Source organism: Ceratotherium simum, chromosome 17, assembly GCF_057802395.1.
Source record: "Ceratotherium simum simum isolate JZ-2026a chromosome 17, ASM5780239v1, whole genome shotgun sequence".
NCBI lineage: Eukaryota > Metazoa > Chordata > Mammalia > Perissodactyla > Rhinocerotidae > Ceratotherium > Ceratotherium simum.
This window is the reverse complement of record NC_141916.1, coordinates 15,237,638-15,259,846: the sequence shown is the minus strand read 5'-3', so window position 1 is coordinate 15,259,846 and position 22,209 is coordinate 15,237,638. Positions and strand designations below refer to the sequence as shown.

Here is a 22,209-nt window from a genome sequence, read left to right as displayed (position 1 = left end):
ATTGGGGACCACATCCGGTGGGGCTGGGTGATGGGCAGAGTCAAGCCCTCTTTTCTCCCCTTCCATCATCTCTTTCACCTAAGAGAAGGGAACCCAAAAACTAGTTCCACAGTTCCTGGGGGGCATACTCCTGGCTCCCAGTGGAAAGAAGCTGCAAGAAACACAGGCATTTCCTACCCACTGAGCTGTCTGGTTCCAGGGTGGGTTTGGAAAGAGTGGGGTAGGACACAGATTCCAGCTCTGGTCAGTGGGGGCACCGGGCCGGGTTTTATTGCACTTGCAACCGAGTTTAAATAAGTCCCGGGGGTCCGGAGCCGAGGGGAGGGGAGGGTCGGGCAGAGAGAGGAGGGGCAGCATCAGTGCAGCTGGTAGGCAGAACCCAAATCCTGCAGGCCCAGGAGGTGGGCTCCCCTTTCTCTGGGGACTGGGAGGGCCTGCGGCCGGCCAGGCTGAGGTTCCAGATCTATTGCCGTCATGGCTCCTTCAGGGTCCTGGGCAATTCCTGACTTCTCCCGAGTCAGAGGTGGATTGGGCCTCCAGGCCCAGGTCTGGAGCAGACTCAAATGTAGTCCTGGATCTGCCCGGTTAGGTTACCAACGTCTGAGTCTGGGTCCCAGATCAACCCCAGGCCCCAGGTTGGATCCGGCCCCGTTAGAGTTCTGATTCCCCTTGGAGCTGGTTCTGGGCCAGCGCCGATCCCTGTGTGGGATCTGTCCTGAGCTGGGCCTGGGGCGCCATCCATGGTTAGTGTTCCTTGTTGGCCCTCCAGGGTAGGGGCTGTCCAGAGCTGCCAGGTCTCACTCCCCAGGTTCCAGGTTCTTAGCTGGGGGCTTCTTGTGGGTCTCTGGCAAGGCTGAGGACAGATCTTTGTAGGCTGGAGCTGGACAGGAAGTCCAGAGAACTGGGATTGGATCCCCAGTTCTGGTTCCAAGTTGTTTTCAGGAAACTCTCTCCAAAATGCCAAGGGAGGCTGGGGCCTCTGTCCCTGGATGTGGGTGCCCCCATCCATGAGGAGGTCATGTGTAAACGAGGGTCCTTCACAGTGCATGGGGGGAGGGGATCCCCAACTCCTCGCCTCCCGGCTCTGGCCCTTCAAGTATGTCTCTGGGCTGGGGAGAGGAGCTTCTCCCTGGCCCTCAGCACCTTCAGGAAGCGCCCAGCCTCCTCCCTGTCAGTAGACTGCGGGTGGGGGGACTGGGCCTTCAGGATTGGGAGTCTGGGATCGGGAGGAGTCAGGCATCAGAGGTGGCTGGAGGCTTGAGCTGAGCTTTTTCCATGGTGGTGCCGTACGGGAGGGAGCGTTTGAAGAATCCGAGCTAATGAGGGGGGAAGGAGGGAGTTTAGACACTCTGGCTCCCATTTCTGCCCAGACCTTATCCCAAGAGGGAATGAAGAGGCTCCTAGTGCTTCCAATCTCCCCATCTTGCAAAAGTGGCCCAAATTCAGGCTGTTAAGACTACCTCTCCAGGAGGTGCAGTGGGCCAGGAGGGCTAAAGCTGGGGGTGCTTTGGTAGAAGGGGGTCTTTCATTAGTGCCATAAAAATGCCCCAGTTAAGCCAGGAATGGCAAATAGGTTTGAACTCAAGTTCCAAGACTGATTGCCTAGTAGTGGCTGCCTCTTGAGAAGGATTCTGAGGCCATGATCAACTAGTGATGGCTGCTGGATTTTTGGAGGAAGTGACAGTACAAATGCCACATATTTGCCACCTGTGAGTAACATTAATTTTGCAAGTATAGGCAAACTTATTAGCTTGACTCAAGAGACTCTTTCTAAGCTAGGGGCTATGGAATGAAGGGAAAGACCCTAAAGGTAGGGTCAGGACGGGATGCATGTGGCCAGGGCAGAGGTGGGGGCATGTGGCTGGAGAATTGGTCTGGAGGTAGATGCTTGGGACTATGCTGGGTCAAGGGCAGAACCTGATGAGAGGGTGGCCAAGTCCCGGGTAGGATGTGGCTGACCTTGTAGAGGATGTAGATGAGTAGACCTAGGAGCAGGAGGCCAATGAGGATCGCTAGGATAATGATCCACAGCGGGACGCCGTGGCTGCCTTCTGCCTTTGTCCACTGCACGGCTGTGGCTACCTAGGGAGCAAGTTAGGAGAGGTCACCGAAAAGCCATTAGTTCTTCCCACCCTACACTTGGCTCCCACTTGCCATCAGACCTAGACCCACCTCTCACTCCCATCTTGGGCTAACAGAATTCTGAACTTCAAAATTTAAATTCCTAAAATGTGCATTACTGTCTTGCTTTTGGGCTTTCACATCTGCTAATTCCCTCTCCCCAGAGAATATTCTTTTCCTGACTGCTTAGCCTGGTAGTTCCTATTTATTCTTCAGGTCTCAGCTTAAACATCACTTCTTCCAGGAAGCCTTTCCTGACTCTGCAAGACTGTGTTCAGGTGTCCCTGTGATGTGTTCCTGTAAACATCCCAGCACTTGTCACACTGTATTCCCATTGCCCACTAGACGTGGACTCCAGGAGTGAAGACACCCCGTCCATCTTGCTTACCATCATATCCCCAGGACCTAGCACAGTGCCTGGCACATAGTAGATGCTCAAAAAATCTTTGTTACAATAACAAGGCCAGCCCCCACTCACGTCCCAGTCCTAGTGCCAGGCCAGCACGCGGAGCCCTAGACACACCTGAAGTTCCTTTCGGGGAAGCTGCCGAGGCAGGATGCGATAGGGCATCTTCAGGGCTTCGTACACAGCTTCACACTGCAGGCTAAATGGCTGGTGCTCCCGCTGTGGGGGTGGGGGGGTGGGGGAAGGTGTTCAGGGCAGCCCCTCTTGGGACCTAGGGGACACAAGGCTCCCTATGGTCTGGCTCAGGTTGTGATCTTTCCCTGTTTTGGACTATTCTCTCCTGAATCTCTGTGTTCCTTATATGAGATAATAAATATGCAATTGAATAGTTATAACTAAATAATGTACAATTAGATGACTGCATGTTCAATAAAACATTTTTTTGAATCATTAATGTGGGTTGAGCACCCAGGACAATGCCTGGCCCATAACGTGCGCTCAATAACTGACTGCTCTTTACTATTCCTGCATCTGCTTGCCTCTCCACTACAGATTCATCTTCCATCTGTTTTTCTATCATTCTCTGCACGCTAGTGTCCTGCTCTGTCTCCTCTGAATGGGCCAGGAAAGGGAAGCGGTCACTCCCAGTGTGGCCACTAGGTGGCGCCAAGGACACACAGCGCCGTCCAAACAAGGGCGAGACGGGGAGCTGGAGGGCCTGGGTTCCACTCACCCAAGGAGGTGGCTAGGGCATTGGGGAAAGGGAGGGTCAGCCCAGGCAGGCCCGAAGGTCGGGGTCAGGGCTGAGGTAAAGCTCCTCACCTGCAGGAAGGTCTTGGCCCACACTCGAAAATGCAGTTGCAGACTTCGGCTCTCCTGCCGGTGGAGCGGCCCGAGCTCACAGCGCAGCCGGAAACACTCCGCCTCCGGGCATTTCTGGGAAGAAAGAGGAGGCCTGAACCCGGAGTTCTGCCCTTCTGGTGGCTCTGAGGACCCAAACGGGTCCTCAACGCTTGGGCCCAGGCCTCATTCCCGGTAAGGCTTACCAGGATCCGAGGCCCTGAGGAGGCAGGGATCCGGCCTGGAGCTTCCCGTCTTTGCAGCCGCTGGTGCTGGGAACCCTCGGGATCCAACTGGAAGAGGAAAGAGACCGTTAGCTGCCCCTCCTGCGTCATTACAGCGTCTAAGCAGCCTGCACCTGGGTTCCAGAGGAGCCTCAAGCCGTTCTTTCATCCATCCAGCTGACCACCGCCTATGGCAAGACACCAGGCTCAGTGTTGAAATACGGAAACGATAAGACTTGGTCCTTGGAGTTTATAAGGAGGAGATGTGTAAATAAATAACGAGGTCCTTGCCTTTTATGGCCTTTGCACTGGCTATTCCCTCTGCTTGGAATGCTCTTCCCCGAGTGTTCACAGGCAGGTTCATCCTTGTCTGTCAGGCCTCAGTTCAACTCAGTTCAGCTCAAGAGCTGTTCCCTGAGGACTCGACTTAGTGTCCAGTCCCGGCCCGCTCCAGCATGTTAGCACTGCACTGTCGTCGCTTTTCCATACCTGTTAATCTCTCTCTCTTTTTAATTTTTATTGTCTATTACCCACCACTAAAATGTAAGCTCCACGTGAGTGGGGACCCTGTTAGTTTTGTTTGGTGTGATATTTCCTGAGCCTATAACAGTGTTCAGTGCGGACACTCATTTAATTAAATGTCAATGAGGAAACGCTTTTTTTTTTTTTTTTTTTTTTTTTTGTGAGGAGATCAGCCCTGTGCTAACATCTGCCAATCCTCCTCTTTTTTTGCCGAGGAAGACGGCCCTGGGCTAACATCCGTGCCCATCCTCCTCCACTTTATATGGGACGCCGCCACAGCATGGCCTGCCAAAGCAGTGCGTTGGTGCGCGCCCGGGATCCGAACCAGCGAACCCGGGGCCGCCGCAGCGGAGCGCGTGCACCCAACCGCTTGCGCCACCGGGCCGGCCCCAGGAAACGCATTTTAAAACAGGCATTGGGGCCCAGGGGAACAGTCTGAAGAAGGCTTCCCAGAGGAGGTGGCACAGGGCTGGGCTCTAGGAGTATGCCAGGACAAGAAGTAAGAGACTTTTTCCCTCCTAGGGCCTCGAGGTGTCTGTGGGCCTTCTGATCCCCTTCCAGTGGCCTAGGTCCTAGCTTCAGGCAGATCCTCATTGGCTCTTCCAGGCCCCCCGAGACCTTCCCCAACCCCTCAGCCTTGGTTCCCCCCACCCCTGGTCAGTCTCCAGGCCCCTCACCTCCAGGCCTTGTGCGTTGGGGGGGTGACTGGTGGTGCAGTTGCTGAGTCCTGTAACCCTGGTCACGTAGAGGAGCTGTTGACCTTCCAGAGCCTGGGGGCAGCTGAGCTCCAGCATGCCCCGGCTAATGGAGCTGGGGCCCAGGTTGATGAGCTGAGGAGGGGAGAGCGCAGTCATGATGAGAAGGAAGGGAACGATTCTGCCCCGCTGAGACCCTGGATCACTAGGGCCCACATACCCTGCTGGAGTCTCCTACCTCAGGAGTGAAGGCGGAATCAATGGGCAGAGACGAAATCCTCTCCAGCCAACACTCTAGGGGGCAGCTCCATCCTTCCTTTCCAGTCACCCAACTGGCCTGTCTCTCCTCGGGCTGTCTATCACACTGACCCTGCCCACCTTTACATATCACTTCCCCCTCCTCCTCTCTTCCTCTCAGGCCCTCACTCTGGTCCCAGCATCTGTCACTCATACTAGCTCCTCCTTCTCTGTCATTCATTTTGGCCCCGCCCGTCCACTCCCTGTCACCTGCAGGGACCAGCCCTCCCTGCCTCTATCTCTCCTCACCTCATAGACGTGGTGGACGGCCGGGCCCACATCCCCCTCCTCCTGGGGCTGTTCTCGGGGGTGCCAGTCGCTCACCGGGAATAGCACTGCCTCAGGCTTGGAGACACTAAAGAGGAGGGGGGTTTAGAGGACAGTGGACCCCAGCACCCCACATGCATCCTTTGGTTAAGTCTGTCTCTCCTCCCAGAAAGGCCCCATTTTGCCCGGGGCACTGACCCGTTAAGGGAGACCTGGGCCTGAGCCTCCACTGAGAGCCGGAAGGACACCACGTCGCTTTGCGAGTTGTTGAGATTCTTGCTGTGGGACGGAGGAGAGACTGAGGCGGCGCTGGAGCCGGGAGCCATCCCCGCGCCAGGCTCCGCCCTCTGCCCCGCCCCGGGGCCCGCCCCCACCTCAGCCGCAGCCTGGCCCCACCCACCCTCTACCTGAGGATCTGGAAGTCGAACTGGATGGTTTTCTTCGTGTCCCGGAGATGAGGGACTGTGAAGCGAAGGCCACCCCAGAGCTGCGGGACAGGGAGGGAGGACAGGGCAGCGGTTGGATTGGGCATTTGCCTCACGCGGGTTCCAGCCCTCCTTCCCTGTCCCACAGCTCTGCTCTGGCCGGTGGGCCACTGTCCTCTCAGGCCCTCACTCCCATCCCAGACTTACGCTGGCTCCTGCCTTCATGGGGTTGCCCAGGTCACACACCAGCAGGCGGCTCTGGTTCACAGCAGAGTAGTCACAGCTCAGGCTGGAGAAGTTCTGGAGGTTGGGGGGTGCAGGTCAGGTTTGGGTGCCCCTCTGGCAGGGTCTCCTCCCAAGCCCCGCCTGGGAGTCCCCTCTCACCCCTGGGTGTCTGACAAGTCCTGAGTACTCAGCTTCTGGAGGGGCCGTGACCCGAAGCTCGGCCTCATAGGCGCCGCCCTCACCCACATTCTGGGCATGGAAAGTTAGGTTCAGAGCGTTCTTGTCACCCAGGTACACGCGGTTCTGCTCCCTGGAGGGGGTACAAAAGGTAAGGGACAGTGGGGAATTAATCCCCAAACCAGGACAATGGGCCATAATAATGATAATAATATAATAATAATAGGCAACTCTGCGGCACTAAGGCTAGATGCTTTATGCAGATTTCATTTAATCCTTCCAAAAAGCCAGAGAAACAGATGCTATTATTCCCTCTATACAGATAAAGACGCTGAAGCTCAGAGAAGTTGAGTAACTTCCCGAGTTCACACAGCTAGCTAGCATGTCTCTATTCTACTTTTTCAAGTACCAGGTGCTTCCAAGCTCCACGGGTCCTGCTATGAGACCTTGGCATCTGGACTCCCCCAGCTTGATGTCAGCCTTCACTTACCCAAACACTTCCAGCTGTAGGTCTGGCACACAGATGTTGTCTTCTCCACAGTCCAGCAATATCTGAGCCTGGGGAACAGGGCAGCCTTGAGAGGGGGAGTTCAGATCCCCTCCTGGGCTGTAGGCTCCCCCCTCCAGGGCCCTGTCTCTTGGTGCGTAGGCCCCTCTCCTCTTGGGTCCCGCCTCCTCGCCCTCTCCTCACCTTGTCCTCTATGCGGCTCTTGCTCTGGTAATGTAAGACTGGCCGGAGGCCATGGCTGTCCACAGGGGCTTGAGGGTCCAGCGAGAAGTTGAGGGCGATGTGAATCGGGGAGAGTTTGTCTCGGAATTCTGACTCATTCTAGGGGCAGGGGAGAAGGTTCAGAGTCAGGGGACACTGGGGACATGGTGGCCCTGCTTCTCAGCCTCTCACATCTCCCTTCGTCTGCTCAGGGCCCTCAAGAATCCAGATGTCCAAACTTGACCATCCTTATTGCTTCAGAGGCCCTGGCAGCCTGGTTCCCAGCTCCTCCGACACAAGGGCTGCCTTTCTTAGCCCCTCAAAGACCCAAGTCCTTCACTGGAGTCTCCCAATCTCTTTCCTTCAGGAGGGGCCCCCAGTTCTATGTGGCCACACTCCCTGGGTCAGTCCACACCCCATGCTTGGGGCCATACCCTGAGGTAGATTTTCATCTCTCTGCAGTCCTCCCGAGCCCCGTTCTGGATGAGCAGGGTCTGGGTCAGGGTTGCCTGTCGGGAGGCCAGAAACAGTGCTCGCCGGACTCCCCCCTTCTGCTTCTGCCAGTCCAACTGGAGCTCCACTGTGAAGCCTGCAGCCAGGGGTGTATGTTAAGGAGAATCTGCCTCTTACTCCTAATCTATTCAGAGAGAAGGGAGACACCCTTCTATCCCCTGTACCAGTGTCTCACTCACCGATGGAGTCAGGAACATGTTTTCCAGAAGCATTGAGGCAGAAGCTAAGGTTGATGCTGGAGGAAGACCAAGAGGAAAGCTGGTATATCCAACCAGGATGGGCATCCTGTCCCCCACCTACCTCCTGGACAGTCCCAGACTAGGACACTCCCATCTGTCCCCTTCCTAAGACAGACCTGGTCTCCCTGCCCACCCCAGGCACAGACTGAGGTATCCGAGACTTGGTCCCTGCCATTTGCTGGGCCCCAGCTCACCAGGCCACAGGGTTCCCCTCCAAGCTGCAGCTACGCTCCTCCGGGTTGAACATAGCAGGGAAGATGGTGAGGGAGGCACTGGCAGACACGATGGGGCGACCCCTGTCAAGAGTGAGTGTGGGTAAATAGAACTAAGACTTCTCTGGAACGTGGGCACAGGAAGCTGATGCCCACGCCCCAGGGTCCCAGGGGCCTTTGTACACCTTCTCGACCTCAGCCTCGTTGAGAAATTCCCCACTTCCCACTTCTCCCAGGCTGCCCCTCTGGAGTTCATACCTGTACACCACAGCCTTGTCCACACCAAAGGACCCCACAATCAGATCTGCAAGAAGTCAAGAAACTACCCCTTACAGCAAGCCCCAAATCAGGATCCTTCCTTCCCTCAACCCCCTCTGCTGTCATTGCTGGAGGAGGCTGAAGTGAGGGGACATTGCCATCTGGTGGCAGTAGCCTAGAACTGCACCCAGGAGCTCAGCAAAGGTGGAGACAAGGAGGTAGGGGTCTGTGCCCAGGGAATTCTAAGGTGAAAGGGGCCTCGGGCACAACTCACCAGGGTATCCGTTGCCATCCAGGTCTCGGCCTCCTCGAAGGGCAGAGCCAAAGAAGTCCGGGCTGTGGTCAGCTGCCCACAGGGGCAGCAGAACCTGGGAAGGCTTAGAGCCCAGTCCCCCTGGCCCCCCAGGGAATACAAACACCACTCCCAGCTGGGTCTCCCCACCAAAGGGGGCTCCAATGGCCACATCTGCAAGACACACAACACACACAGTCAGCAGGCCAGGAATCCAGGAGTCCAAATCTCTACCACCAGCCCCAGGACCCAGGATCCCATTTTTTAAAATCTGTCATTCCCATATTCTAATCTCTTCAAGTTCCAAAACCTAGACATTGGGATTAAAGTCTACACAAGTCCTTGGGAAGCCACTGGGGGTCTGGGTATCTTAGCTGACAGCCACTCTCCACCCAAATCCCTTCTGACTCAGGCCCCCGACTCCTCCGCTCCTTGAGCCATGGTACTTACCATTGTAGCCATCCTGGTCCAGGTCCCCCAGGGGGGTCAAGGAACTGCCAAATCGGCCAAACTCATCATGGCCAGTGAGGGTGAGAGTGGGTGTGGGATCCATGCCGGCCAAGTGCTGCAGGTAGATGTAGACCCTGCCCACCTCCTGGGGCCGCCCATCAGCTGTCCGTTCCATGAGCAGGGGTGCCCCCACCAGCAAGTCATCCAGCCTGGGGGTAGGGGAAAACCCAGGCATCCTGACACCTGCCTCGCCCCCTCCCCTCCCCAGTCCTAGTGTCAGGATATCCAGGCTTCTTGGATCCCTGGCTCCCTCCGACCTAGGTGAGAAGACCTGAGGTCTCCTGGTCCTCAGCTCTCAGCTCTCTCCTCGTCCCTGAGCAAGGGGAGTGCAGGCAGGAGTGAGGAGAATCCAGAGAAAAGAGCCCGGAGAAAAACTCTCCTTACGTTTTCCTGTCGTCCCCCCCCCGCCACCCCTGCCACCCCTTCCCTCCTAGATCTGGGAAGGGAATCACAGTGCCCCCTTTTCACTACTCACCCGTCCCCATTGACGTCTGTGGCAGCCACTGCATAGCCAAAGTAGGAGGCCATCTGGGGAGGACAGAGGGGCAGTTCTGGGTCAGGATAAGCAGGATCCGCAGGGGCTGTGGGGGGAGGTCAGGTACTCCAGGGAGCCTGAGAAGTTGGGCTGAGCTGATTGGGTCAGGGCTGGGGCTTGGTTCGCAGAGGGCCAAGCTGGGTTGGGTGGGGTGTCCTCACCTGCTCCCCTGAGAAGTTGTAGAGGGATCGGATGTCTGAGCCATTAAGAATGGTGACCTGGGGATGAGGAGACACGCCCGTTGGTCCTGGACTCCCAGACCATCCCATGGAGGGAGGGCAGATGGGTACAGGATACCCAGGGGCAGGCATTCCTTGGAGACACAGACCACTTGTCCCCTAATTCCCTCCTGAGCTTTGCCCTCACAGTCCCGTCTCTATGCTGGGCAGCTCCATCCCACAGCTTCTTCACTATTTCTCTCCATGTCACTCATCAACTGCGGACACACTTCACGTTTATCTGTCTGCTGTCCATCTCTACCCACTAGAATGGAAGATCTATGGAGGCAGGAGCTTGGTTTTGTTCTTTTCTTCTCCCCAGAGCCTACAGTAGTTGTTGGCGAGCAGGAGACAATCATTATTAGCTGAATGAGTGAATACACGCTGAGGCCTCAGTCATCCCTCACTCTCCACCCTCCCAAACCAAACACTGACGTCTCCTGTCTAGTCCCCCTTAGTGGCTCACCCCACTAATCCCCCGACTCCTTGCTGCCTCCCCCTTCTCGCTGCTGTCGCTCTCATGGGAGCCCTGTCCCAGGTCTGCGGGACAGCCCCCTGGCCATCTTCCTGCCTCGGGCTCTCCCTTCCTCTTCGTACCCTTCCTCCCTCGCTGCAGACGGACTTCTTATCCTAGAGCGGATCTAAGAGGGACACGTCTGGCTTGGAAAGCCACAGTGGTGCCCTGCAGCCACTGCCCAAAGTCTCATCTTCTTGGCCACCCTCCGAGGCCCTGGAGAATCTGGCCCCAACCTTCTGGTTTTGCTCAGCCTTTTCTTATTCTCTTCACCCTCCATCAGCCCACACGTCGGCTACACTGGCCTGACTTTTTTCCCTTGTCTTTCATGCTTCTGTCTAGGATGCCCTCTCACCTCATCTCCACTTATCCTTCACAGAAACTTCTCTGATCCACCCCCGCCCTAGAAAGGAGGTTATTCCTTCCCCTAAACTGCTACATCATCTTAACCACTTTTCTGAAATTTATCATAGTGCAGAAAGAATGCTGACTTTGGAATAAGGCAGATCTGGTTTTAAATTTCTATCCAGCCATGTACTAACTGGGTGATCTTAAACAACTTACTTGGTCTCTTAGAGCCCTCAGCTTTCTCACGTGTAAAATGTGAATGGTAATATCTAGCCCCTAAGCTTGTTGTGAAGAATAGAAATCACGAGTGGAAAGTGCCTGACACATTGAGGGGTTCGTGAATAGCAGCTTGACCTCAGATTAAAACTGTGTGTATCTTATCTTACACACTTGATTAGAGGCACCTGATGAGATGGGGTATGATGTCTTATTCATCTGCTTCCTCTTCTCTTGCCTTAATACATGTTAATTGACCAAACTCCTGTGGCATTCTTATCTGTATCCTTTGGGAGCACTTCTCGTGGTCTAATAATAACAGCTCCCAGTCGTACAGTGCCCAACAGTTCACTAAGTACTTTCACATGCGTTATCCCATTTCATCCTCACAAGAGCCTTGTGAGGTCAGAACTATTATTATCCCATTATACAGAGAAGAATGAGGCTCAGAGGGGTTAAGCAGGCTCAAGGTTTTTAGGGAATGCAGTGGGGTAGGAATAAATAACAGAAGTTCTCATCCAGAGTGAGTGCCAGAACTTGAACCCAGGTCTGACTCCAGAGCCCAGGCTCTGAGCCACTTGTGAACCCTCACAAACTGCCAGGCATAGTTCTCAGTGAGTAGCGGGGGGAGGGGGTGGTGGGGTGGGGGTTGGGGAGAAGGGAGTGTCAGGCGGGGTCTTACATAACCGTAGGTGAGGTTCCCTTTGGGCACGCCTGCAACAAAGTCTGTGAAGAGAAAAGAAAGTTGTGGGCCAGGGGCAGGGAAAGGGGACTCAGAGAGAAATGCTGTGTCTAGTTCGGGTGGCCCTAGGTCCTGGGTCTCCATCTGCCCCCTCCCTTGGCCCCATCCTGGAGACACACTCACCTTCTGTGTCATCACCACTGAATTCACCCACAGCCACAGAGTATCCTGGGGGACAGAGTGGGTGGACATTAGTGTTCCTGCTTTGGGGACCCCTCTGCCCTGGCCCATCCTTCAATCCCTTTCCCCCTACTGTGCCTTCATAGTCAGCCTGCATGTGACAAGTCTGGCACAGGGGTGGGGGGGGTGGGGGAGGGCGGGCGGGGAGGTGGCTGAGTGGGAGGAGGGAGGCAAGGGGCTGAGTGAGGACAGGAGCGCCTGAGGGTCCCCCCTGCTGTTCTGGCCCCACTTTGCTGGCTCACCCAGGTAGCTGTCATCATAGATGGAACTGGCCTGGCGAGTCTGCAACTGCCCCTGAACCAGGTTGATCAGGTACTCGGGGTAATAGGATTCTGCAATCTGCTCCTGAGTAGCGGACAGGATCTGGCCTGGGGAAGGAGATGAGGAGGGGATGGGTGGAGGGAGAGGTGGTGGGGATGGGGGCCCTGGGGTTGATGGGGTAGGATTTTAGAAGTCTGGTCCAAGGAAGGGAAGCTTATGGAGGGTGGTGGAAGAGGACATGTAAGTCTCAAGAAAGGGAGAGGAGAATTGGGACGGGGTCAGAGGAAACAAGGATGGTGATTTCAGGCTGGGAGCAGGGATGGGAGTCTGTGTGCCAGGGGACTAAGGGACAGCAGAGGAAGGACTTACCTTGCCAGAAATAGCTCCCTGGTCCACCCAGGACCACACGCCCAGTCTGTGGGGGAAAGGAGGTGAGTTGACATTTGGTCCCGATGCCCCTGTGTCCCCCACCCACAGCCACTTCCTCCCAGATCACCCTCTCACCTTGGTGAACTCAGCACTGAAGCCCCCTTGGCAGTAACCCTGTCCTGCTGCCCAGCTGAAATCTGTGAGGGAGAAAGTGCTGAGAAGTAGCCTGTGCAGATGGGCCCCGCAGGAAAGAAGAGAGAGCTTAGGGAAGGAGGTGGGAGAGGGAACCAGAGAAAGGAGCTCCCTGGACTAGATAGGGAGCATAAAGCCTGGGGGGTGGGGGAGTGGGGACTTAGAGAAGAAAGGCAGACACAGGGCACACACCCCCTCTTGCCCTACCTGAGCGGCAAGGTGCGTACTCCAGAATTCGGGTGAAGTTGTCTGTGGAGAGGTAGCAGGTGCCCACGGGGTCGCTCAGCGGCTCCTTCTCTGTGCGCCAGCTGTATAGTGGAGCACAGGCCTGGGACCCAGGAGAGGGGCGCTTCAGGTTTAGTGCAATAGGACCCCACCTCCCTCCGTCCAGGCCTGTGCCCATCCCCTAGCCACCACACCACCGAGTCTGCTGGCCGCTCACCAAGATGGAGGAGCCATGGGCTCGAACCGTCGCCCCAAACCACTGCAAGGACTTGTACTCCACAGGCTCCTCTCCCTCCGGGCTGGACAGGGAGGAGTCCAGGATCCGTGAGCCTTGGGGAAGTGAGAAAGGGGAGTCAGGCCCTGGGCAGCTGACCCTGGAGTGGCCCCAACCCTCAGCCTGGGGGCGCCCAAGCACTTGCAAGGCCAGAGCCCCATGACTCACTGGAAGGGGGAGTGGGGAAGGGTCTTTAAAGTCTGCTTTGTGTAGCCTGCCTCACCTTTCCTCTACACACACACACACACACACACACACACACACACACACACACATAGAACCTGGGTTTCTAGGGTTGCCTTCCCTGGTCCCCTGCCTCCTCACCTGGCTGGGACAAGGATGCTTGCAGTGAGGTGGAGGCAGGAGGGTGGTGGGGAAGAATGGCTGTTTCCCAAGAGGGCAGTCCTCTGGCTGCACTTCTCTAATAGCATCTTGTTCCATCTTTCTTGACCTTTCTCATATCCCTGGATTTCTGTCCCCTTATGTGTCTCTGTGTACACCTGTCTATCTCTTTCCAAGCCCTATCTCTGCCCTCTATACAACAGCCTTCTTTATTCCTCTGATTTTCATCTGTCTTTCAGGTTTTTAAAAAAACCAGTCTGTTTCATGATCTCCCCCCCACAGCTCCATCTTCTTATGCTCTCCTCTCTTTGTCCCCTCACCCCAGTCTTTGTCTCTGGAGCCAGACCGCTCAAGTGCACATCCTCGCTCCACCATTTACTAGCTGTACGACATTGGACAAGTTACTTAACCCGTTTCCTCACCTATAAAATGAGGATGATAATACCTCCCACAGTTGTTGAAAGGATTAAGTGAGTTAATATATGTAAAGTGCTTTCAGCAGTGCCTGGCACAGAGCGAGTGCTCTGGAAGTGTCAGCTGTTATTATTGTTTATCTCTCGTCTCCGTCTGTCTCCCTCCCTTCCGTCTCTGCATCGACTCCGGATCTTGAGCTCCTGAAGGGTGGTATCTTCATCATGTTTCCGTCCCCTGCAGCACCAGCACAGGGCTTGGCATGCACCATCACTTAGTCAGTGCTTAGCTAAATGAATCGAACAGTCTGTGTGACTCTCCCTGTCTTTGTCTGTGTTACTGCCCTGGCCTCCCTGAGTTGTGGGTGATTCAGGGGAAATGAGAGCCACATGTTTCTGAATCATGCCCGCCCTCCTTGGGCTGGGCTGGACTGGGAACGTGGTGTGAGTGCCACGGGGAGCCGCCGCTCTGCTGCAGAGCTGGAGCACCAGAGCTCCAGTGCTGGGAGGGCACGTGGCCGTCGGGCTGGGTAGGCTCCACTCCTCCTCCAGGCACCACCCGGGCCCCGCCCCCAAGCTGCAGCCCCACCCCCAGTCCCTCCCTGAACTTCCCCCGCCTAACAAGGGGGTTACCTTTGCTGTCAAATTCAATGGGGGTGCACTGTGCAGGGCTGGTGCCCCAGGGACAGAGGTAGACTGCACCCCCCTGCAGCACTCCCGGCTGGCTGGTGTTAGCCTTGGGCGCTCCCACCAGCACGCTGACCCTGTGGACAGGAAAGGAGAGGCAGTTCAGGGTGGCTCCTAGCTCTTCTCCAGTCTCCCAAGGCAGGAAGGACCCAGGCCTCTGGGCCAGGGGCTGGCTGGGGGTGGGGTAGATACCCCTTGGGTTATATTTATATCTCAGAAGATGCCACAGATGCCAGAGGCACAGGCTGGAGTCAGGCGGTCCCCATGTGCCGCTGTCACTAACACAGCCCCTCCCCTCCTCCCCTCACTCTTTCTCTTCTCCTACCTTCCTGTTATTCAAGAGTGGAGGAGCCAGAGTCAGCTCTGGGAAGGGGACAGGGGCCAGAGGGCCTGGATCCTAGCTTCTTCATCTCCCCTATGGACCTGCCAAGATGGATGCACAGCCTCTGGAACCCCAGGGTCCTCTCACCTAGCCTGTACCCTCTCATCCCAAGCCAAAGCCCTCCTTGGGCCAAGACTCAGGCGACCTGCTGCTGGGCTGCCCAGCTCTGGGGCGTGTAGGGGGAAAATGTGAATGTTGGAAGTCAGGCAGTAGAAGTGGAGAGAGGAGCCGGAGGATGATGAAAACAGCTCATCCCCTGGGCCTGGGCCTGCCCTCACCCTGGGCTCTGGTGTGACCTCCCCATTCTGGCTGGTCTGCCTCAGCCCCTGAATCCCTTTCCCACATACCATCCCTAGGGGTCTGAATTCAGATTCTGCTCTACTGCGATCTTAGTTCTGGACATGGTGCCTCGGTTCCCCCTGAGATGAGGAGGAGAAGGTGCCTTTGCTGCGGGTCCTATGTAATGGGGTGGTCATAGTTAAGGTCCTGGGTAATCTTCCTGCCTTTGGCTCTGCCTCTACCATTCCTAGGTCCCTTTCCACCAAGGCCTCCGTGCAGCTGTCAGCCCTCCTGGCTTTCTCCTCCAGGGTCTCCCATGAGGACTGCATCTGGCAGTGGGGGCAACTGGACCCAGCCCCTGGGCCGGCAGACCTGGCCCCTGCCAGCCTTGGCCTCCGCTCTCCTCCACATATCCGCCTCTGGCACTGCTCCTTAATCTCTCTGTCCCTTGCCCCCTCTGATCACGTGCTCTCTTGGTTTTGGTTTTTGGGTCCTCTCTCTCTCTTCATCTCAGATCTTGGGCTTCTCCATCTCCATGGGTTTCTGGCCCCTTGCAGCTTTCAACATTCCCAATACCACCCCTTCCTCGATATTTGGAGACCTACCTCAGCCTTTCTGACCAGGAAAGAGTGCCCAGGGCGGGGTTATGGTAGAGGTCACAAGAGCTGGGAGTGTCTTCCAAGAAGACCAGGTGGGGGAGGGGTGAGAGGGTGGGGTCCAAAAGGAATAGGGGATGGGAACACAAGGGAGACGGGCCAAGGGACTGAAATGGGGAGAGAGGAGTGGTGGAGGAGGGCGGGAGGATGAGAACGGAGGAGGGAGAAGGCCGGGTCCAGAAGAACAGGAGGGGGGCCGGAGACTGAGAGTTCCTGGAGTGATGGGGGGTGGGATGCCAGCCTGGTTACCCTGGGGACAGGAAATGTTTACTGCTTGTGGCTTCCTGTCTGTTTCCAACCTCTCACTTCACCATTTGTCTCCCACCCGCAGGGCCCCACCCCTCTCACTCAGGCCTCACATCCACTTGGGGGGTGGGAGGTGGCTACTCTGAAGGCACCGTGACCTGGTCAGTTGCTAGGCCCAGTAGGGGAGGCTGGTGGTAGGGAGAGGTTGCAGTGTCCCAGGGCTGAAGAGAGCCCCTCCCTTAGCAGGGGCTGCCCCAGAGAACAGCTGTGCTGCAGGAGGCCGTGAAAAGAGCCCTGGACCAAGAGGCAGGAGTTCTGGGTCAGGCACTAGCTCAGTGTGGCCTTGGGCAGTACCCTTTCCCTCTTTCTCTGGGTGAAAAGGTTGAACAGGTTATCTCCAAGTCTCCCAGAACTCTGATATTCTATTTCCAGGAGACCACAGGGCTGCAGCCAAGGGATCCTGCTCTCATTCCCAATTTTTCCAACACTCTCTGCTCTTGGGGAGGAGCCGAGCCTGAGTGCTCCTGGGATGGCCTAAGGAAGAAGCTTGGAGTTTGGCAGGGGTGGAAGGTGAGAGAGAGGCCTTACAAAGCTTGTAAAGGCCACAAGCTCACAGGCCAGGGGCATATGCATTGTGGCTGTGTGAGGGTTCAGGAGATCTGGCATGCAGGCAAGGGATCCAGACCTAGATCCAGACCTGCCTCCCACCACCCATGGCTTATACCTCAGGGTTCAGTGGGCCTTCCCTCCCAGCTCCCCCAAGTCAGTCCAGTAAATGGTGCACTCCCCCATGTGCCAGACGAGGCACCTAGTGTCAGGGATGGCCTGTCACAGAGTTTATCCTTATTCTTCCACTCCTAGTTCCTGCTTCCCAAATGCCGCAGCGGTTGGGCCTCTTACCGGTCCAAGAATGTAACAACGGAGGGTCCTTGGGCTATTCTCAATATTTCAGAAAGCCTAACGGAAATCATGCATTCACCTGATAAGGCGGCCTGGGTGAATTAAAACCTCGAGTGTAGGGGCCGGCCCCGTGGCTTAGCGGTTAAGTGCGTGTGCTCCGCTACTGGCGGCCAGGGTTCGGATCCCGGGCGCGCACTGACGCACAGCTTCTCTGGCCATGCTGAGGCCGCGTCCCACATACAGCAACTAGAAGGATGTGCAACTATGACATACAACTATCTACTGGGGCTTTGGGGGAAAAAAGGAGGAGGGTTGGCAATAGATGTTAGCTCAGAGCTGGTCTTCCTCAGCAAAAAGAGGAGGATTGACATGGATGTTAGCTCAGGGCTGATCTTCCTCACAAAACAAAAACAAAAACAAAAACCTTGAGTGTATTTGCTTTTGGCTGGAATTATATCAGCTCATGTGAGAGCCTGGTTATCTCATATTGGTCAGAAGCTCTGATTGGCAGCTATAGATGTCTTCTTGTTTTAACTTCTAGTTGGTAAAAAACAGGAAAAAGGAATTAATTATTCCTTACTAAATGCAGTTGGGCAGATAAGCTTTTCCAAACTATAGAGTCCAAGGAAGAAATAATTGCCATAATTTATTCTGAAGCCTTAGATCCCTGAAGTTCTTGAGTTGATTCTTGCAGACACAGGCTACCACAACTGGCAGGCGCTGCCAAGAGCATCTGCTGATTTGAAGACTTGCTTGTAGATGCCTCAGGGCTGCCACATGGAGTAAGGGGAGGTAAGTTTGGCCCTGACACTCCTTTCTATCTTCTTTTAGAGTAACCTCTTTTCCCTGTTTTATATAGAATGCCCTGGTAAGATATCAAAAATAAAGAAAAAACTTTAATAAAAAACTGCTGATCTAGTCTCATGTCTTCATTTTACAGATGGGAAAACTAAGTCCCAGAGAGGTTAAGTAACATGTCCAAGGTCACTCAGAATCCTTCCCAACATAAGAACCAGAAGTCAGGGATCCTGATTCCTTGGCCTGTGTTCTGGTCTACCCTGTTGCCACTTTATCCCCTCCCCTCCTCTCCATTGTCTCCCCGGCCAGGCTTCTGATTAACCAAGCTCCGGTTCAATACATGTTACTGTTTGACTCTGCTGGCTTGACAAGGTCCGGGGTGGAGAGCAGCAAGTGGGCCAGGGCCCAGCCCCTGCAGGTCTTACAGCAGCCCTGGCCAGGCAGAGGAGGACACCGAGTTTTGGGGCCTCCAGTGTATTCTCAAGGGACATGCCTGACTGGTTGGGAAGGCAGAGCTGCCTCCATTTGTGGCAGCGCCGGAAGGGGATAAGGAGCTGGGCTGAGGCTGGTCCTCCTCTCCAGCTCCTCTCCTGGGCCAACTCACTTGCCCTCTCCAAGCCTTGGACTCTCTACCCATAAATGATGGGGTTGCCCTTGAATGGTCCCTAAACTAATTTCTAGTTCCCAACTTCCATGACTGCTGAAGCTTCAGTTTATGTACTGAAGGAGGGCAATAATGCTTCCTTTACCAAATGCAAGGGTTTTTGTAACGATCCAATGGAAAACTTGATATGAAAGTGCTAAGAAATGTGAGGGACTATTATTACTATCACTGCTATAAGCAAATACTAAAAACAAGCAAGAAATGGGGAAAAACTTAGACAAAGAACTAGGTGGTATCCAGGGAGGAGAGAACCAGAAACAGAAATCAGCTACCTCATAAAAATCAGGCCTCCCATGTATTTATCCCCCACTATGGACCAGGTGCCTTTTATATATATTATCTCATTTAGTCCTCAAAACAGCCTTAGAAGTTAGGTGTCTGATTTTCATGAGAAGACCAGGCTCCCAGAGTATAAGTAACTGGCCCCAGGTCACACAAAGAATGAGTAAGTGGTGGGGCCAGGGCGCACTCCCAGCCCTGCCTGACTTAGAGGTTGGCCTCTCCTACTGCACAACCTCGCTTGTGCTCCCCCTGTCCTTTGATGCTGTTTTGGGGTCCACTGTGAGAGGCGATGCAGGGAGATGGGAACACTGAGGCCCTCCCTCTCCAGCCCCAGGTGAAGGGCTCTGTTTGTCCCCTGTGGGGAGGAGGGGTTGAAGGCCCAGCTGTGGGAGGAGGGAGGTCACTGGGGAGGTGGAATGTTCAGAGTCCTGCTCTAAGAGTGTATTGTAAAGAGAAAATGAGAGGGGGAGGAGTGCAAACCGGACACCTGGGTTCTCTTGGGAGGAGAGATGAGCAGAAGGGGAGGGGAAGGGATGAGAATGCTGGGTCCTATTTTAGAAGAGGGTTTTAGGGGCTGTAGGATCAGGCCAGGGGCCAGACAGACACCTAGGGAACTGGTAGTATGTGAAAGTCCAGATGTTTTAGAGGAGTGTTCTAAAAGGGAGATGACAATCTTGTTAGGTGGGGGTGGGGGTGGGGTAAGAGGAAGGTTAAGAGCCAGATAACTGGATACCCTGATGTGGGGGAGGATCCCATTCCCTCCCTCCCTCCCTCTTCTCTACTCCATTTGGGTTGTGGTAAGCAGTTTGAAGGGGCCTGGGGGGAGGCCAGGCCTGGCAGAGGCTTCAGGCCAGGGTGATGCAATGGGGTTTGGGCAAGAGGCCAGGGGGGTGGGGTGGGGGTTGGGTGGGGACCTTGAATAGTCCAGAACCAACAGCTGGGATCTAACCATCTTTCTTTTTCCCCATCCTCAAGTCGTCCAGACAAAGGAGAAATTTGCCCCCCCCAATTGAATTAGCTAGATTAACCCGTCTTCTCCAAAAATTAAAGAAAATGAGTAGAGATCAGTTAACTGCATCATGTGTGAAAACAGCTCACCTCTGACAGAGGTCCTATCAAACCCTGAGATACTAGGGATTGGGGTGGGGGTGGTGCTGGGGAGCAGCGGGAAGCTCAGAGCCCAGAGACATCAGAGAAAGAGGATTACCCCAGTGATTGTGGCGGATGGGGAGTCTGGGATCCGGGAGTCCCTGTCCCAGCCACAGCAGCTACCTTCCCCTCTTACTTCCCAACCCCCCACATTTAAACAAGCACCCTTGTTCTAATGTTGCCTCAGCTCTAACTCCCGTTCCCTCCAAGCCTGTGGGCTCCCTATTTTCCAGGCACTCAGGGTCCAGTCTGCTTGTCACCCTGCTGAGCTGGGAATGAGGATCCTCCTTTGAGGCGTCCCCAGCCTCTGCTGTCTGTGTTCTGACACTCGGGCCCAGAGAGCCCGCGTCTCCCCGGCTTCCGACCCCAGCCCCATGAGTCCCAGTCTCAGTTCAGCTCTAGCCAACAAGCTACAGGAAATCAGCTTTTCTCTTCCTCCCAAGAGCTAGAGGAAGAGGGAAACCGCCCACCCCCCTTCACGCGCACACACACCCCTCCCGACACATCCGAGCACCCGCCCTTGGCTGAGCCCGCCCCCAGCCCCGGCGCCCCCAGGGCCAGGGTCCCGGGACAATCCCCAAGTTCCCGGATCCCCTCGTGTGAACAGAGATTGGGGATGGAGGGCGGAGTAGGAGACCAAGTAGAAAGGAGAGGGAGACACCGTCCCGCTCCCGGGTCTTTCCCAGTCTGAGTTGAGGGGGGAGGGGAGGATGAGGCTGGTCCCCATGTAACCTCCGGACCCCTTCAGTCTCTGACTCCCCTCTCACTACACACAGCTCATTCTGCTTCGACCCGTTCTCTCTCCACACAATGGCCCCCAGGAGTTCCGAGGTCCCCCGGTGCTCCAAAAAGCCGTTCCCGGCCTCCGCGCCCCCTCTCCCGCTGCCATCCGCCTCGGGTCCCGGCAGCTCACTGATCTCAGGCAGAGACCCTCCGCTCTCTATTCACGCGCCCTCCTCTCCCCTGGCCCCGAGACCCCTGTCCAGACTTCTCCAGCCTCCAGCTTCGTGTCCTCTCCCCACTCGACACATGTCTCCGCCCCACCGATCTCTCTCAAACTCCAGGCCCCCCTCCACGCCGGCCAGTGTCCCCTCCCTACTCCAGCGCGGGCCCCCGACTCTGGCGTGGGCCCCCAACTCCAGCCCTGGTCCTTCCAAACTCCGCCTCCCAAACTCAAGCCTTGGTCCCCTCCAGACTCCAGCCGCGCCCCCCGTCTCCAGGCGCCCCCCTTCCCGCCGCCAGCCCTCCTCACTCACCCGTCTGTCCCCGGCCGGTAAAACTCCACCGAGAAGCCGAAGAAGGAGCCCGGGGGCCCAGAGAGCACTGCTGGGGCCTCCGCGTCTAAGTTGAAGCCCCCGACCCTGGGTGGCGGCGGCAGCAGCAGCAACAGCAGCAGCGGCAGCAGCAGCGGCAGCGGCAGCAGCGAGGGTCGGCGCGGGGGGCCCGAGCGCAGCTGCACCGCGTGGAGAGGGGACCCTGGCGTCCGGCTCCCCATAGCGCCCGCTCTTCCCTGTCCTGGGGCCACCGACCCGGAGCCGCTTCCTAAACCTCCCAGAGGCGAATGACTCAACGCGGGGAGGAGTTTGCCAAACTCCCGGCTGAGCCCTCCCCCCGCCTGCAGGGGGGGCGGGCGGGGGGGCATTCCCGGGTCCTAGGAACGCCGATCCCGCGCCCCCCACCCCGAAGGGGCGTGGGGGGGGGCCGCACCTCTCCACTCCCCTCTCCCCAGCCCCAGCTGGAGGCCGGTTGTCTGGACTGGGTCAGACTGGGCGGGTTTGGGCTCTTCCCCCTCCTTCTCTCTGCTTCCCCCTCCTTCCTCCCCCCTCCTTTCCAGATGTACAACGTAAACGCTCGGAAAAGGAGTCGGAAAAAGGGAGCGGAGAATTTCCTAATGAGGAAAGGAATCACCTCTGGAGGGCGGAGGGAGTCTGTATATGTGTGTGGGGTCTCCCTCACTTCTTCAGGGAGGAGACTTTGGGGTCTAAAGAGACAGAAGACGCCTCTGGCATCTGGCCAACTGGGATTCCCCCTTGCCTTCCGGTGCCACCGGGCGCCTGGGTTCCGGCCAGCTGGATTAGGGACTCAGGAGTTGAGGTACAGAGAGCTCAGTCAGCCTGATCTGATTGAGCACCTACATGGGCTCCTCGAGTTCCGCTGCCCCCACCCAAGCTGCTAGAATTGAAAACCCTGGAGTTTGGGGTCACTCCCCAGGAGGATTCTGCTCCACGTCACCCCCTTCTTGGTTGTAGGATATGGAAACCTCTGCTGAGCCCCTTCCTGGAATCTGGCAATTGACCAGGAGCCTGGGGGTTGTAGGGAGGGAGTGCTTTGGCCCCTCAGTTGTCTTCTTGATCAAACTGGTCTAATTCCTACAAACCTGGAGAATTGTAGGGTGGGGTGGGGAGGGG

The 22,209-nt window shown here is 56.2% G+C and overlaps 1 protein-coding gene across 1 annotated transcript; it reads right to left on the bottom strand.

Moving 5' to 3' along the window:
* Positions 1 to 244: 244 nt before the first annotated feature.
* Positions 245 to 21,495, bottom strand: ITGA5 (integrin subunit alpha 5). Its single transcript, XM_004429159.3, has 30 exons — positions 21,058 to 21,495; positions 14,392 to 14,522; positions 12,950 to 13,062; positions 12,715 to 12,835; positions 12,451 to 12,512; positions 12,316 to 12,361; positions 11,928 to 12,053; positions 11,629 to 11,673; positions 11,446 to 11,489; positions 9,629 to 9,685; positions 9,408 to 9,460; positions 8,873 to 9,081; positions 8,405 to 8,596; positions 8,131 to 8,176; positions 7,855 to 7,956; positions 7,601 to 7,656; positions 7,343 to 7,497; positions 6,891 to 7,028; positions 6,690 to 6,757; positions 6,182 to 6,332; positions 6,005 to 6,097; positions 5,780 to 5,859; positions 5,571 to 5,651; positions 5,355 to 5,460; positions 4,791 to 4,943; positions 3,574 to 3,660; positions 3,350 to 3,463; positions 2,645 to 2,746; positions 1,960 to 2,082; positions 245 to 1,316 (listed from the first exon to the last, which is right to left on the bottom strand). Exons 1-30 carry the CDS (start codon positions 21,441 to 21,443, stop codon positions 1,233 to 1,235), a joined length of 3,324 nt encoding a protein of 1,107 aa, XP_004429216.1. The 5' UTR covers positions 21,444 to 21,495; the 3' UTR covers positions 245 to 1,232.
* Positions 21,496 to 22,209: the final 714 nt, after the last annotated feature.

Excerpts from the sequence above, each read along its gene's own strand:
- ITGA5 (XM_004429159.3), bottom strand. The coding sequence starts at position 21,443 with ATGCCCCCCCGCCCGCCCCCCCTGCAGGCGGGGGGAGGGCTCAGCCGG. Across the intron at positions 4,944-5,354 it reads CCGTCCACCACGTCTATGAG|CTCATCAACCTGGGCCCCAG; the intron begins GTGAGGAGAGAT and ends TCCCCTCCTCAG. Across the intron at positions 2,083-2,644 it reads TTCCCCGAAAGGAACTTCAG|GTAGCCACAGCCGTGCAGTG; the intron begins GTGTGTCTAGGG and ends CTTGCTCCCTAG.